At 42.0% G+C, this 15,871-nt stretch overlaps 1 protein-coding gene across 21 annotated transcripts in view; it reads left to right on the top strand.

The window, feature by feature from the left end:
* Positions 1-12,951, top strand: part of MEF2C (myocyte enhancer factor 2C) — a 545,031-nt gene extending 532,080 nt beyond the window's left edge. For 13 of the 21 annotated variants that reach the window (XM_085632432.1, XM_085632440.1, XM_085632444.1 and 10 more), the window contains one exon: positions 9,336-12,951. In XM_085632432.1, coding sequence (XP_085488558.1) covers positions 9,336-9,660 — 325 coding nt within the window. In that variant the 3' untranslated portion in view covers positions 9,661-12,951. The remainder of the gene's footprint in view (positions 1-9,335) is intronic. The other 8 variants (XM_085632450.1, XM_085632449.1, XM_085632448.1 and 5 more) reach the window with 2 other exon arrangements.
* The last annotated feature ends 2,920 nt before the right edge of the window (positions 12,952-15,871 follow it).

Genomic DNA, 15,871 nt, shown 5'->3' with positions numbered 1-15,871 from the left:
ACTATCTGCATTTAGGGCGGGCCTCATTGGCTACCTGTTTCATCTCGCATTCAGTTTAAAACCATGTGCATTGTGTTTAAATCCCTCAATTGCATGGGCCCTGACTTCTTGAGACACTCCATTCAGTGGTATGTGCCGGGGAGGGCATTGTGCTCTATGCACTTAAGACTTGTTCTCCTCCCCCGCTTTAAGAAAGTAAGCTGGGGTGGGGGAAGTTTTTATCATTGTGCCATTAAGGCTTGGAATAATCTTCCTTTTCATCTCAGGAATTCCACTGAACTTCTCCCGTTTAGGAAGGGATTGAAATCTTAGTTATTTGCCTAGGCTACTCCTAGCCTCAAGTCTCTCAGCTTTCCCTTAGGTAGGTAGTGTACAGCGCCAGGCCACCCCAGGGTAGCAGAGCGCTCTAGAAATTTTAATAACATAACATAACAATATGGCCTTACCGAAAAATTATTTTAATTTTACTCAGAGAGAGATATACAATTAGATATGCGAATGCTGTAGCATTTGATGGCGTAATGCGCAACAAAAACGTCAGCTGATTAGGAAAATCTATCTAGCTGTGTTTTTTTTATTACAGCCCCCTTCCCCCATCTATGGCCTCTAAATGAGGAGCAGGGTCAGTACTCGTTTGAATACGAGCGGGCCTTTGTCTAGAATGGAATAGTCAGCAAAAAATGATGGCATGGAGTGCAGGCCGACCAATTGCCAGTAGCTCAGGTTAATTCCATCCATCACCTTGTTGTTTGTAGTAGGTGTTGCCCCAAGTGTGACGGGTATGACCAGACGTGGGCCCCGTGCTCACTGCTGCATAAAATTCAAGCTGCACCCTAATGACAAACACCTATGGGCTGAAACTGGTCTGGGGTCGCTTGTGTTCCCTTCTGGAGAGGTCTTACTTGGCAGTTCCAGATGTACTGTTCCTATGAGAATCAGCATCAGTTCTGACTTGCATAAGATGGGCAGTCTATCCAGGGGGCATAGTGGGTAAAAAATGATGGACTGGGATCAACAGTGGCTGAGATTAATTCAAGCATTCCACCTTTCACTTTGTTGTTCATTGCATTTAATGGTCACAGAACAAGAACTTTCTTTTAAAGCTTGTCCATCAATGTAACTTTATAACAGGAGGACGAGGCCGTAAGCTGAACCCTGTGCCTTCTCTGCATTACAATGATTCCTCCAAGATACCATAGTGTTCCCTGTCCATGTTGATGTTCATATAGTTTGTTAGCAACTATGCATTTCAGCTCTACGGTCACTAATATGCTGGTGCCATAAAATCCACGTGCCCATCTCAGGTGATGCATATTTTTCTGAGCTCCTTCAACTATATGTGCCACCAGTGCTTAATTTGAACTAGTGCTTGCAGGTGGGGCCCACTGGCATTCCTATTTGGGGACTGGCACTTTTCTCTTCATCAGACTTTGACCCAGAGCAAGAGAGAAAAGCACAAAAGGAGGACGAGAAAGGTAGGAAAGACTGACAAAGGAAAAATGGATGTAAAATCACCTGGAAAAGTGAGATAAAAGGGCAGGAAGTATCTGGTGGGGGACGAAAGAAGCATGAAGTGGAATCAAGACTATGCCCCGGTATTAGGTTCACAGCTAACATTCAGTAGCATCTGCCGTGGGCATCTAAACAAACATTGTGCCCCTGCACTCATTGTTTTATAAATTAAGGACTGGTGTATGTCAAACATAAGTGGATGCAGAGCGCCTCGCTCCACTTGGATACCCAAGAATTCGGGTGATTCTCTATGTCTCTGTTTGTACAACCAGCATTCACTTCCACCCCCCTGCCCTCCTTAATTGGATAAGAGACTTCATATCGGTTTTCGACTTAAATTCAGCAATCTGGATTTTATTTAAAATCATACGATGCAACTGCTCCCCCCAGTTGTTACAGTAATTAAATACAGCGCCTTGCAGCTGTACCCACTACTCAGCCCTACCGTGGAGCTCCAAGGAATGCTGTGAGCTGCATTACTGCTCGATGACAAAATACAAGTGTCAAAACCGACCACAGCCTGTTTAAATACTACCTGATCGTGACTGCCACTGGCCACCACCCACGTCACCGCCTCCAGGTGAATGCAAGGGACAACCTCAGCCACACCCCAGTGCAGGTCCCTTTACAGCACGGGTACTCATAGTACGGCCCGCGGGCCGTCAGCGGCCCGGCAAGCCTTCCTTGGCGGCCCGCGGACCTTGCAGACATAGTGCCTGTGCCCTGTGCTTGTCAGCGAACACCGCCGGTTACAGCAGCGCGGAGCTGTGAGGCCGGGCGATTCTTTTAAAGGCCATTTACTTGTTAATGAGGCTTTGTTGTATTTCACCTCATCTTAGCGCCCCTGCATCTCCCCTCTGATTGAGTGGAGATGCAGGGGGGCTAAGAAGAGGTGAAATACAACAAAGTCTCATTAACAAGTGAATGGTCTTTAAAAGACCTGTGAAGTACTTGGGTGCGGCCGTGTGCGTTCCCTGGAAGCCGTCTCATTGCAGGGTGAGGTGACGGAGGACAGCAGGGTGAGGTGATGGAGGGCAGCAGGGAGTGAGAGCAGGGGGTGAGGTGACAGCGGGAGGAAGACAGAGTGCGACAGAGGGAGGAAGAGGGAGGGAGAGAGAGGGAGAGGAGGAAGACGGAGACGAGGAAGACAGGGAGAGGAGGAAGACAGGGAGAGGGGGGAAGACAGGGAGAGAGGGAGACAGAGGGAGGGGGAGGGAGGGAGGGAGAGGGAGGGAGACGGAGGGAGAACGGAGGAGGGAGGGAGGGAGACAGAGTGAGGGAGACAGAGGTAAAGAGAGAGCAATAGAGAGAGGGAGGGAGACGGAGAGAGGGAGGGAGAGGGAGAGAGAGAGGGAGGGAGGGGGACAGAAAGAAAGGGAGACAAACAGTGAGTGAGACAGAGGGAGGGAGAGAGAGGGAGGAAGACGGAGAGGAAGGGAGGGAGAAAGGGAGACAGAAAGAGGGAGGGAGAGAGAGGCAGGGAGACAGAGGGAGGAAGGGAGGACAAAGGGTGTGAGGGAGGGAGGGAGACAGAGGGACGGAGGCAGACAGAGGGAGGGAGGGAGACAGAGGGAGACAGAGGGAGGGAGACGGAGACAGAGGGAGGGAGACGGAGACAGAGGGAGGGATAGGGAGGGAGGGAGACAGAGGGAGAGAGGGAGATGGAGGGAGAGAGAGAGAGGGAGGGGACAGAGTGAAAGGGAGACAAACAGTGAGTGAGACAGAGGGAGCGAGAGGGAGACAAACAGTGAGTGAGACAAAGGGAGCGAGAGAGAGACAAACAGGGAGGGAGACAAAGGGAGCGAGAGGGAGACAAACAGGGAGGGAGACAGAGAGAAAGGGAGACAAACAGAGTGATGGACGGAGAGAGAGACAGAGAGAAAGGGAGACAAACAGAGTGATGGACGGAGAGAGAGACAGAGAGAAAGGGAGACAAACAGAGTGATGGACGGAGAGAGAGACAGAGAAAGGGAGACAAACAGAGTGATGGACGGAGAGAGAGACAGAGAGAAAGGGAGACAAACAGAGTGATGAACGGAGAGATAGATGGATAGAGAGGGCGGGAGACAGAGTGAGAGATAGATAGATAGATAGATAGATAGATAGATAGATAGATAGATAGATAGATAGATAGATAGATAGATAGATAGATAGATAGATAGATAGATAGATAGATAGATAGATAGATAGATAGAGAGGGCGGGAGACAGAGTGAGAGATAGATAGATAGAGAGGGCGGGAGACAGAGTGAGAGATAGATAGATAGATAGATAGATAGATAGATAGATAGATAGATAGATAGATAGATAGATAGATAGATAGATAGATAGATAGATAGATAGATAGATAGATAGATACGGGAGACAGAGTGAGAGATAGATAGATAGATAGAGAGGGCAGGAGACAGAGTGAGAGATAGATAGATAGATAGATAGAGAGGGCGGGAGACAGAGTGAGAGAGAGATAGATAGATAGATAGATAGATAGATAGATAGATAGATAGATAGATAGATAGATAGATAGATAGATAGATAGAGAGGGCGGGAGACAGAGTGAGAGATAGATAGATAGATAGATAGATAGATAGATAGATAGATAGATAGATAGATAGATAGATAGATAGATAGATAGATAGATAGATAGATAGATAGATAGATAGATAGATAGATAGATAGATAGATAGATAGATAGATAGATAGATAGATAGATAGATAGATAGATAGATATGTGTGCATACCGGGTCTGGTGGCTCAGTGGATGAAGGCGTCCGCTGCAGTGGCCTGTGTTCAACCTCATGGTCATAGTTTTTTTTTGCTCTAGCCCCGCCCCCTCCCCCCACTGGCCCCGCCCCCACCGGTGCGGCCCTCAGCCAGAAACCACACTGTAAATTTGGCCCCCGAGAGAAAGTTTGTGAGTACCCATGCTTTACAGCCTTCAGGCAGCTTTACCGAGGATATATGAGCCCTCGCTTTCCGACCACCAGAAAAAGGAGGGGGCTTTTATTGATCTCATCTGTAAGTGCTTGGCGACAGCCATCCACGAGGAACCTTGTAAAACACGTATGTGCATTCTTGACTCCCTTCACACCCCACTCTTGTTCTCGATTGTTCATTCATCGCGGCGACTATACAAATCTCTTTATTCGCTAAATCGGATCTTCTGCAGAGGCTAATTGGTGCCAGTGATTAGTGATGGCCTCACAGCCTGCTCACCTGCAGCTGCCATGCTCATTATCCGCGCGCCCGCTGGTGGCAGACTGACTATGTATGTATGCAGGCACTGCCTTGTAGGTCACACGTTCCACGATTTCTTTTCTGAGGTCTGAAAATCAAGAAGGCGCAAGAATGGCTTTCGGACGAATCATTCTTCGAATACAAGTCTGAAGCGTCTCTGAACAGAATTCCACCACCATTAGTTTAATCAATTTTCAGCTAGCTCCCGTCTGAGGTGCGAAAGTACGCTTCCATTTTGGAACGGGCCGAACTACCCTAAGGGCTGCAGGATCCGCGTGGGCCGGGGCTTCACCTGGTATAAAGGTTATAAGGTCTCTGTCCTGGTGGAATGACCATCGAAGGCAGCTCACGTCTCTACGCGGTTCAAATAATTAATATAAATACACCTTAAAAAACATGGAACCCCGAGTCGAGTTTCTAACTAAAACCACTTGTTATCCTGGACTATGAATTTGGAATAATATCTCTTTAACGAACCACGGATGGTATACTGAATTCAATGTCCTTTTCCACTGAACTCAGACAAAACAAACAAAATACATATAGTAAAGAGTTATGATGTATCTATATAATGCTTCCCCGCTCTTCCCACTGTCCTCAGAGCCACGGTGATGGCATGATATATTGCAACATAGCCTCAATATCTATGGATATATAAGCACACTGAACCTTTTCTGTGCGTCAGACGTGTTCAGTGCCAAAGTAAGCTTACCATTTGTCGTCGAAGGCTAGCAACCATGATACAGAATCACAAGTCTACACATTCTATAGCGAAAACAACTACAATATACGCATTTTCCAGCAGGTGGAGCAATTGTACAAGGAATGAATTACAATTACTTTTAAAGCCATTGTGGCATTCTCATTTAGCTTTCTTGTTTGCTTAACTCTAATGCACATGCTGCTTTCCATAATCCCCTAAAAAGCGACTCAGTTTTTGGAATTGCAGTATTTAATTTTAGCAGCTCGTCCTTGAGCCTCGTGCTGAATCAGGCTGCAGGGCCCCATTAAATCACATTTGATAGAGACAATTACATTAACGAGTAATGAGCTCCATTAAAATTGGAACTCAAACTTTGCCCCTCACCCTTTTAACGAAAATAACTGAGATATATCTTAACCAAAATCATAGAACTTCTCCTGCCAGAAACACGAAAACGTATAATTTACGTTTGAACAATGTCCATTAATCTCTGTATTCTTCCACGCAGGTAACACAAATGCAGCAGGTCCTATTTGTCACATATTGTAATGCGTTGTTCCACGCAGGTACTCACATGTAACACAAATGCAGCAGGTCCTATTTGTCACATATTGTAATGCATTGTTGCACGCAGGTACTCACATGTAACACAAATGCAGCAGGTCCTATTTGTCACATATTGTAATGCGTTGTTCCATGCAGGTGCTCACATGTAACAGAAGTGCAGCAGATCTTAGTTGTCACATATTGTAACGCGTTGTTCCACGCAGGTACTTGCATGTAACACAAGTGCAGCAGGTCTTCAATGTCACATATTGTAATGTGTTGTTCCACGCAGGTACTCAGATGTAACACAAGTGCTGCAGGTCTTAGTTGTCACATATTGTAATGCGTTGTTCCACGCAGGTACTCATGTAACACAAGTGCAGCAGGTTTTCAATGTCACATATTGTAATGCGTTGTCCACGCAGGTACTCACATGTAAAACAAGTGCTGCATGTCTTAGTTGTCACATAGAGACTGGACTCCATCACCAACCCTTACTGGGTGATGGAGACAGCATGACAGTTTACTTACAAACTCGCGCCTCCGTACTAGAGACAGATACCCTTCAAATGGAAACAAAACAAAATCGACATTCCAAAGAATTACATTTTCACTATCTAGTAGTCACTAAGTTGTACTGGAGTGGAATTCATCTTTATTTCATTAAAAATAAAAAGATACCCTGAGAAAATGGCAAAAATGACTCCATCTTTGACAACAATTAGTGAATTTAAAAATCAAATCAAACAATTTATATAAAAAAAATAATTTCAAGACAAAGTTCATGAATTCGCTAAAAATGAAACTTTAAAAAAATAAAACTTTTTATTTAATAAAAGCTTATCGAGATATAAAACTGGAACTGACTACTCAAAAAAAGAAATCACTCACAATTTTCAGATTTGAACTCAGTGGAAAGTGTCCCATTGTTCGAAACTGATACTCAGAGTATGGCCCAGGAGCCGCCTGCAGCCCTGCAGCCCTCCAGACCTTTGCATGCACCCCTCTGGTTAAGAGCCGCACTGGGCTGCTGTTTACTTGACTCAGCACTAATATTAAAAAGAAGTTGAATAAACAGGGATGCCTATATTTAAAGGTTAATTGAAGTTAAAGAAAGAAAGTAACTAGGGAGTTCTGTATTACTTAACTTTAGGAACACCGTCATTTTCAAAGAGATCTTACAGGAAAAGTGTAAAAATATGATAAGGTTTCTTCCAAAATCAAAAAATGTGCATTTCATTAACACGTAGAACCATTTCAACTTAGTACATCAGATTATATCAGTACAGTGAAAAGTATTTTTTTAAAGGATAGTCTTCAAGTATGAATTTAACATCAGCAGTACATTGAAAAGTATTTTTTTAAAGTGATAGTCTTCAAGTATGAATTTAGAAGCATTTATTGCTCCCCCCCACACACACACGCAGACAACAATGCCAATAGTGAACTAAGAGGCAAGTCAGTTGGTATGTGCACTCTTTGGATGGGCCTGGGTTCCTATTCTACATGAACAACATTATAGTTTATTAAAATCAAACACAGGAGAAGGTTTTGAACAATACACATCCTGAACTCATGTATTTCGAACTCCTCTTCTATGTGTTAATGAAGACAGAGGAGGAAAAGTGGAATAAAACAGTTTCCTAGGATCACGCAATTTGGTAAAGTGGGGATGCTGGTACTAATCCCATGTTTTCTGGTTTCACATTGTGCTTTTCCTTCACTAGTTGTATGCTTTGCTTCCCTTATAACAGCATTACTGCTACTCTCACACCCGCCCCCATTGACCACCACCCTGCTGGCATCAATGCAGCTCTCGGTCACATCACAGACCAAACTTTGTGGCCCTGGGAAAATGTTTGCAAGTACTCATGTTATAGACTTTCCAATTTTCAGTGTACGGCATGTGTCAAAATGGGTTGTAGCAAAATAAGTATTTCAATACATTTCATCAACTTCAGATACAATTGGTTGCTTTATTTTCTTTGTATCAGCTGAAGTTTCCAAAAGGACAATTCTTTTTATGTTTTCCCCTAATATAAAGCTAACTTAGAAAAACACACACCCATATATACTTCACTTCACATCAGTACCAATGTGCAACACTTATTTCTGGCACTCTAATAGCAAACCATGGAATCTAAACGCAAGCCACTTTTAGGCCTCGTGGCGAAAACCATTGAGGTAGTGTCTGGTTGGTATATATTCTTCATTGTCTCATCAAAAACCTCAAAGCTTTCTAAAAAATAATTAACCAATCTCTTCTAAGGGCCTTGCACAATTAGTCCTGCAACAAGATTGTTCGTGAGGCTCAAGAATAGAAGGTACCAAAATTTGCTCTGAAATCCAAGAAACCACTAGAAACTTTTTGTTTAAAAGGATACTTCAAAGTATTATCAATTTTGAATCCGAAATGTCGACATCTTGACTGAAACCTTTACTCCTTTCCAATTCTCACCAAGCCAAATAGGTTTGAAAATAATTTCAGAAAAAGTTCAAATTAGTTGTTGCTGGTTTGCCCATTATCATTCAAGAAAATCAGTATAAATCTGCATTACAAGTCACAAAATGCTCTTAAAGAGAAAGTGCCTTAGGATAATTATTAACAGATGCTATTGCTATTTGATAGATCAGTCGTTCCTTCTAATCAGACCTTTATACCTGCATAATTGCTGAAATTTGCTGCTGAAATTTGGATGCCATATATTTTATACTATTTTTCCCAAAAACAAGAGTTTTCTGTGTGATGCATTCATTCTTTTGCTGCTGCTGTTGGCTTGTTTGCAACCCAAAAAACAAAATACTGGCTTGATTCATGTGACTCTAGTGCTTATTGTATATAAGTTTTCACCAAGATTTTTTCTTACATATCTCTCATTGCTACACTTAAACTGTACAAGATCCAGTTCAAATTATATACAGACATGTAGCTTCACCCTGACACTGCACTTTCTTTGATTTAATGTTTTGCAGTATTGTAAGAGTTAGAGTTAGAGTTAGAGTGAGGGGGGTAGCTAGCACCTGACTTTACTTCTACAAGATTCATTAAAATTCTATACAGATAGGTAGCTTCCCACCGACACTGCACTTTCTTTTAATGTTTTGCAGCACTTTAAAGAGGAGAGTTAGGGCGAAACAAGGGGAGGGGCCAGCTAGCACGTGCCTTCACTTCCTCACTTCCTGCTTCCTCCTGCCATCGCTTGCATCCTGCTCATCTTTCACACTGCCCTGCACTAATATCTGCTTGAATCTTTCCGCTGGGGGTTGAAGTGAGTGTATTTGAGTGTCTGGGGGCCTCCTTGCATCCCCATTCTGTAACTGGGTCTCCTTTCCTCCTACAGAGTTTGCACTAGCACTCACTTATCTCAGAGTACAAATCTCTCCCTGCCTTCTACTCAAAGCCTCAACATCAAGTCAGAACCTGTTTCTCCTCCTAGAGACCGTACCAACACGCCCTCGGGCTACCACCACCACCACACGCGTCTTGAGGCGGGGAGATCGCCCGGTGACAGTCTGAGCAGCTGCAGCAGTTCCTACGACGGAAGCGACCGAGAGGATCACCGGAACGATTTCCATTCCCCAATTGGACTCCTCCGACCTTCGCCGGACGAACGGGAAAGTCCCACAGTCAAGCGCATGCGGCTCTCCGAAGGATGGGCGACATGATGGAATGGTTGCATATGCGTTTTTTCTTGCAGTGTGTGTGTGCTATACATTTACGGGGGAGTGGGAGGTGGGAAGGGTAGATATGCATTATATATGTGCCGTGTGTGAAAAAAAGTCAGGTACTCTGTTTTTGTAAAAGTACTTTCAAATGGCCTCAGTGCATCAGTAAAAGGTTAAGCAGAGAAGTATGAGACAGCAAGCTTAGCACTTGAGTTGTACAAAAGAACACGTGTACAAAATAGATTGTAAGACTAACTTGTATTCACTGTTGTGCTCCCTTGCAAAATGTATGTTACAATATAGTGTCATGTTGCAGGTTCAACGTTATTTACATGTAAATAGACTAAAGGAAAAGTTCGCCAGAAGTGGCAATTAATTACCGAGAGAGAAAGCAGCTGTTATGCAACATATAGAAAATGTACAGATGTTTTGTCAGACCCAGAGGTGGTGGAGACCACTGAAATCTGGAGGGGGCCACCGAACGTATGTGACACGGGCACAGACGCGCTGGTGCACCTAGGCAAAATGGAGCCCCGGCGAGAGCATGGAAGCCGCTTAAAAGGGCGCCATGTTTACCCATGAAAATAGGTGTGCTCAGGAACGCGTGCGAGCTGGCATATTTAAGTTTAAACTCTGGGTCTGCCACACATATAAAATAGAAGTATAAAAATATGTACATTGCATTTTGCTTATTTTCATATAAAAGAAAAGTAAAACAAAATTTCGCAAAGCATTTGTGGCTTTTTGTAGATGACCTAAGCCAGAATGTGTTTTTTCTTGATAGCTTCGCTGATACTTTACACAGTCCTGAAGAAAACAAGTGAAAAATTGGCTTTTTTTGTACAGAAAGCACAACCCTAAAGCCATGAAGAACTCCATGCTTTGCTAACCAAGATATAGTTTTTTCTCTTCGTTGAAGTTTTGTTTTTTGAAATGTGTATTTCTAATTATATAAAGTAATATTAAGAACCTTTTTAAAAAAATCTGTGAAATTAACATGCTTGTGTATAGCTTTCTAATATATATATATTAATTATGGTAATAGCAGAAGGTTTTGTTATCTTAATAGTTGGGAAGAGGTGTACGCTTGTGCAGTTGCACAGTGGATTCATTTTAGTTAGATCTGCATCCAGTTTGCAGATTCAAAGTCAACTATGTCACAAAAGGACAAACGGATAACCTGTTAGGTTAGGCATAGTCATTCAGTAATAACCAAAACCATGTTGAATTAGCCAGGATTTTGCATTCAGGTTGGGAACTGATGTCCATTGTATATAGTAATGAGATCCTAGCAACATTGTTTCGTGCATTGTAGCAAATGATCAAGCTAATCTACATACCGCAACACACCCTCTTTGTTCAAAACCACTTTCCTCGGTGTAGCAATGCGGCTGTACTCATGTACCCAGTTTAAGAATGGTGGAATTTAGCTCTGTCTAAAATATGCAAATGTATCCCGTACCGTAGTTCATCTTTTCTGTACACATGGGTTTTATCAGTATTGATAGCACTAACTTGCCAATGGCAAGGTCTTTCTAGGGAACTATGAAGAATAGCCATACTAGCAAAGGAGCACCTTGAAGCTTGCCTCCGCGGCACATGTAATGTAGGGTGGGGCGTCGCTCTGTAGAATACAGTCGCAGTGTATTGTAAGTTAAGTAGGGAAGCAGGGTAGGGTATGAGTGCTCCCTTGGCCGTGTGTAGCAAACCTGGCAGTGTTTCTCCGCTTGCACAGGAAGAATAGAATCGCATAATGGTGGACGCCGACCGGCCCTCTAGTTTGCACTGATCAGTTCTACTGTCACGATGGCAATATAGCGAGAATTATAATGTATTTGTAAACCGATTTAATAAACATAAAAAGCACAACTTGATTGTGAAGGATCACTTTCTGTAAATGTTAACTTTCTACTTTGATCTTATGTAACTTGCCATGTATTGTATTTGTAAAGCTGATTTGGGCTTCTGTGAGCCCTTGGTATTTAAGAGTTGGGGGCAGAGCCCTGCTACGTAGAAGAGCCATGCTGCTTCAAAAATTAGGCATCGTTCATTATTGAACACAATCGGTGGCATTTTATATACACCCTCATTGTTTCTATCTATGCGCATAGAGAAATCTTCGACATTTTTATCTAGCAGCATATTTTCAGAAAAGGGATTTCACCAGTGTAAAACAAGTTTTGTATACTGTATGCTGTATGCTCTAAGCTCTGCCTTTCGTGTTCAATTTTTGTCCCTGGCATACTTCTTTTAAGGTGTATGCACCGTAGGCACAAAACTCTGCTTTGCATTTCTCTTAACATTTTCATATGTAAAACCTCTCTGTGATCAACATTTAATTTCCTGGAATTTTCACATCAATGTAGAATAAGCTAAACCCACAAGAAATAGTTTATAGAAAGGTTCCTGTCTACCTTACTCTCCTGGTCCCTCTATAGGGGATACATGATGCAATACTTACTCTGCCTATTGTTTACCACCCCGAATGGAAACATCTTTGTCTTGCTCGCTTTCCTTTCTTTTTGCTCTAAAAAGCCACTTCTAAAAAAAAAAGGCTCTTGCCTGAATGTGGAGTACTTCATCAATATTAATTTTTGCCATCGGTTGTGATGTCATCGCTTACATTTTGCTAATTTCCTGCCACGGCTCACAAAGGACTCATAGGATGTTACCTGTTGCTCTGCTTTAGACTCTAGGCTCAATGGATAAAATGCTTTTGTTGATATATTTTACCAAAGACATGGAGCAATCCAAGTGTTGAGCCACCTATTTTCTGCTTATAGATCCATATTCTGAAATGGTGGCCAAAGGGCATTTGTCTTTGCCATACTTCTCTCACACTGATTAAAGGCACTAAATTTCATTCAGTAGGCAATTGAACATCAGTGTGAACCTAGCTGTCCAACTGCGCTTCACACGAGGTATCCAGAGCTGAACCCCGATTAAAGTGAGCTCAGCACCTGGATTGCTTCAGCTGGTTTGCTGTATCCTTTCATTTTTGTGGGTATTTGTTTCCATAAAACAAAACAAAATCAATTCAGTAGACTGTAAGTGGGAACATGCAAGCATTTGAAACAGAGACTCACCGCGGCATAAGCTGGACTTTGTCGCCGCTAGATGACAAGATGTTGTAACTAAGTTAAACCACATCTGTATATCTCAAGGGACTTAATTCAGCTGTCTGTAGTGAACAACAAACATGGACAATTTCAAAGTTTCTCCTGCTGAAAATAAGGTATAATTTGTATTTTGCAGACAAATCAGTAAAGTTACTGGCTTTCTTAGTGATAACATGTGTCTGGATCATTTATTTATATATACTGATGGTTTGGTGTTCAAGTGACCATAAGAACGTAATTTGTAACAGATATATTGAATTCTTAAATTGCTCGCCTATGCCTTTTATGTATGCAGTCTATATGTGGTAATGTGTTTGGCACTGATAGTCTTTCGTCAACTTCAGCTTTCAATGTTTTAATGAAATATTTCACATGTTTCACTCCACATGGAGGCATGGTCTTCAATTAACAGTAGCCAGGGGTAACATCCACCCTTGCTGCTCCTTGTCTCAGGAGCCCTAAAGACTGTGAGAGAAAGAAGAGACTGACGAAGGGTCCTCTCTGTGTCTTTTCTGTAATCCCAGTCCTTTACCATTCCCTAACCCCTCAGCATAGAATATGAGGCTGATAAAAATTTAAGTTATCGAAGAAGAGTTAACCCTTTGATAGCATAGGCGATCCACGGGTTTGAGATGTCACTTTCATACCCCAGGTATTTTGGTGAATTAACACCTGTGCATGTGTGACTTTTGAATACGCTACTTCATGTATATCTATATAATACAACAAAAAGATGATGGACAAAATGCTGAACATTGTCAAACATTCACCCACAGTACAGAGATCTGGGACTAAATCCATAGTTTTTTTTGTTGCTCACAATGCCCTTCCAGTTTGGACCCAGCCATAAGCAATTTAGTCTTGACCCTGCGCCCCATGGAAACAGTTCAGCCTGAATTACCAGGCCAGTTCCTCGCTGGACCGGAAACAAGCATCCTAGGACTGATTTTGGGGTATCACTGCTCATCAGCCAGGCTAGCCTGAATCCAATGGAGTAGTGAGCATGGGACCCATGTCACTGGTCAATTAATTCACACAAATTACTTTCATTGTGCACTATCATAGCATGGAAAATGTTTCCTGTTGTAAGGATGATTTCTTTGTTATTTCAGTTGATTGTTGTATTGACTGACCCAGTGCTTTATAAACCGAGTATGTAGATAGAGCAAACACACCATTGTAGCGGTTTCATAGCCTAACCGCAGTTGTGAACGCCAAGGAATCACTTTGTTCATTACATGCTCTATTTTAGGATAGACAGTTTTGGTTTAAAATGAGTAAATATTAACATGGGGGACTGTTCACACATTGTATTTTAGGTTAGACAGTTTTGTTTTAAAAGGAGTAAATATTAACATGGAGGACTATTCACACACTATTTTATAGTACATAAATTGGTACTACTCATACTAAAAAATGCTATTTACAAACCTACTGAAGGAGACCTCTCCCCCGCCTCTTATATCTTTTCTGTGCAGAGATCTATGCCACGTTAGCAGAAATCGTGGCACACTTAGGTATATGTTTCAATAATAAATGTGAGAGAGACAAGGAAGAATGGCTGGGAAATGGAAGTACTTACTACAAAATAGGAAGGATGTAGAGAAATCTAAGGAGGATTTAGGTGGGACATGGTAATATAAACACACACCCACAAATGAGTAAAATCATTGCTATTCAGAAAATACGCTTCTAAAGTAATGGCAGCTCTAAAGGTGTCAATACAGGTGTAAATGGACTCCTGCCCAGCCTTTGAGTAAGCCAAGCACCACACATGACCAATAACAAGTACTGCCATGAACGCCAAAAACAAATAATAGAGGTAGGGTGATAAAATAAGAACACAGCTGAGCCAGCTTGTTAAATGAATTAACTTATTTCAACATTAGACAAATTATATGCATTGTATTGTTAATTTAAAAGTTAATAATAAACTTAATTTAAAAAGTACATTAAAATGTACGTTTATTAGAAAATGAATTAAACTCATAATCTTTAAAAAGTATATTCCATACAAATGCAAACATTAGAAATGTTACACATTTGTGCGTGTGTCACGTATTTCAGGGAGGAAACTAGGAGCTAGATTGTTTATGGATTTGAATACTAGTATTGGCAACTTGTAGATGGCATTGTTTTTGGCACTAAGCCAGCCAATTTGTGAGGCACAGTGAAGAGTATCCGAGTTTCAAGTGTATAACTTTGCTGAGTGGTGCATTGGAGTAATTGGGTAGGCCAGCCAGCAGGCTGTTACAACAGTCTATTTAGTTGATCATTCGTGCGTTTATAACTGTTTTGGTAGTGAAATGATCGTACTAATGTTGACTAGTTAGAGACATACAGCTTTGTCTGGTTTAGAGAGAAATAAAACACCCACTGTTCTGGCAAATGGTGCAGATGCCAGTGAATTTGAGGAGAAATGGAGAGCATTGGTCCAACAGGCATGGGATGTGGAGGCATGAAAATATAGAACTTATGTTTTAGGGTTCAGCATTATAGACTGTAATGCCATCCAGTGTTAAATAGAACTAAGATAGTCTGTGATGAGTGATTAGTGATGGGGTGTAAGAGTTAGGACAATTTGGGTATCATCGGTCTAGAGATGATAGGAGAGACCAAATAAAGAGATGATGTTGCTGAAGGAGAAGGTGTAAAGTGAGAAAAGGAGAGGGTTACTGACTGATCTTTAAGTGGTGTGTACTGAGAGTGGGTTTAAAGTTTGTGACTCATTTTTCCAAGTGACTGAGTAAGAAAGGTTGGAGAGGTATGACTTGAAACATTTCTGAACTATACCTTTGATGGCTAATGAGTCTAGTGAAGATTATTGTAGGATGATCAACAGTGTCAGTAGCAGTGACATGTGTAAGAGTATAAGAATGGGAGTGAGACGATTGTGATGTGCATCATTTATGAAATTGGATACGTGTGTGAGCTTTGTTTCTGTGAAGTGGAGTGTATGAAAACCAGACTCAAATGGGTTGAGCAGGCTATTGATGGAGAGTTAGTTGGTTGGTAGGTTGAAAAACAGACATTCCATGGCCTATGAGAAATAGAGAAACTTAGAAACTGGGTGATAGTTGGCAGGCAAAGAG

The sequence above is a fragment of the Triturus cristatus genome, chromosome 2_1 (genome assembly GCF_964204655.1).
Source record: "Triturus cristatus chromosome 2_1, aTriCri1.1, whole genome shotgun sequence".
NCBI lineage: Eukaryota > Metazoa > Chordata > Amphibia > Caudata > Salamandridae > Triturus > Triturus cristatus.
This window is presented reverse-complemented; position numbering and strand designations above follow the sequence as displayed.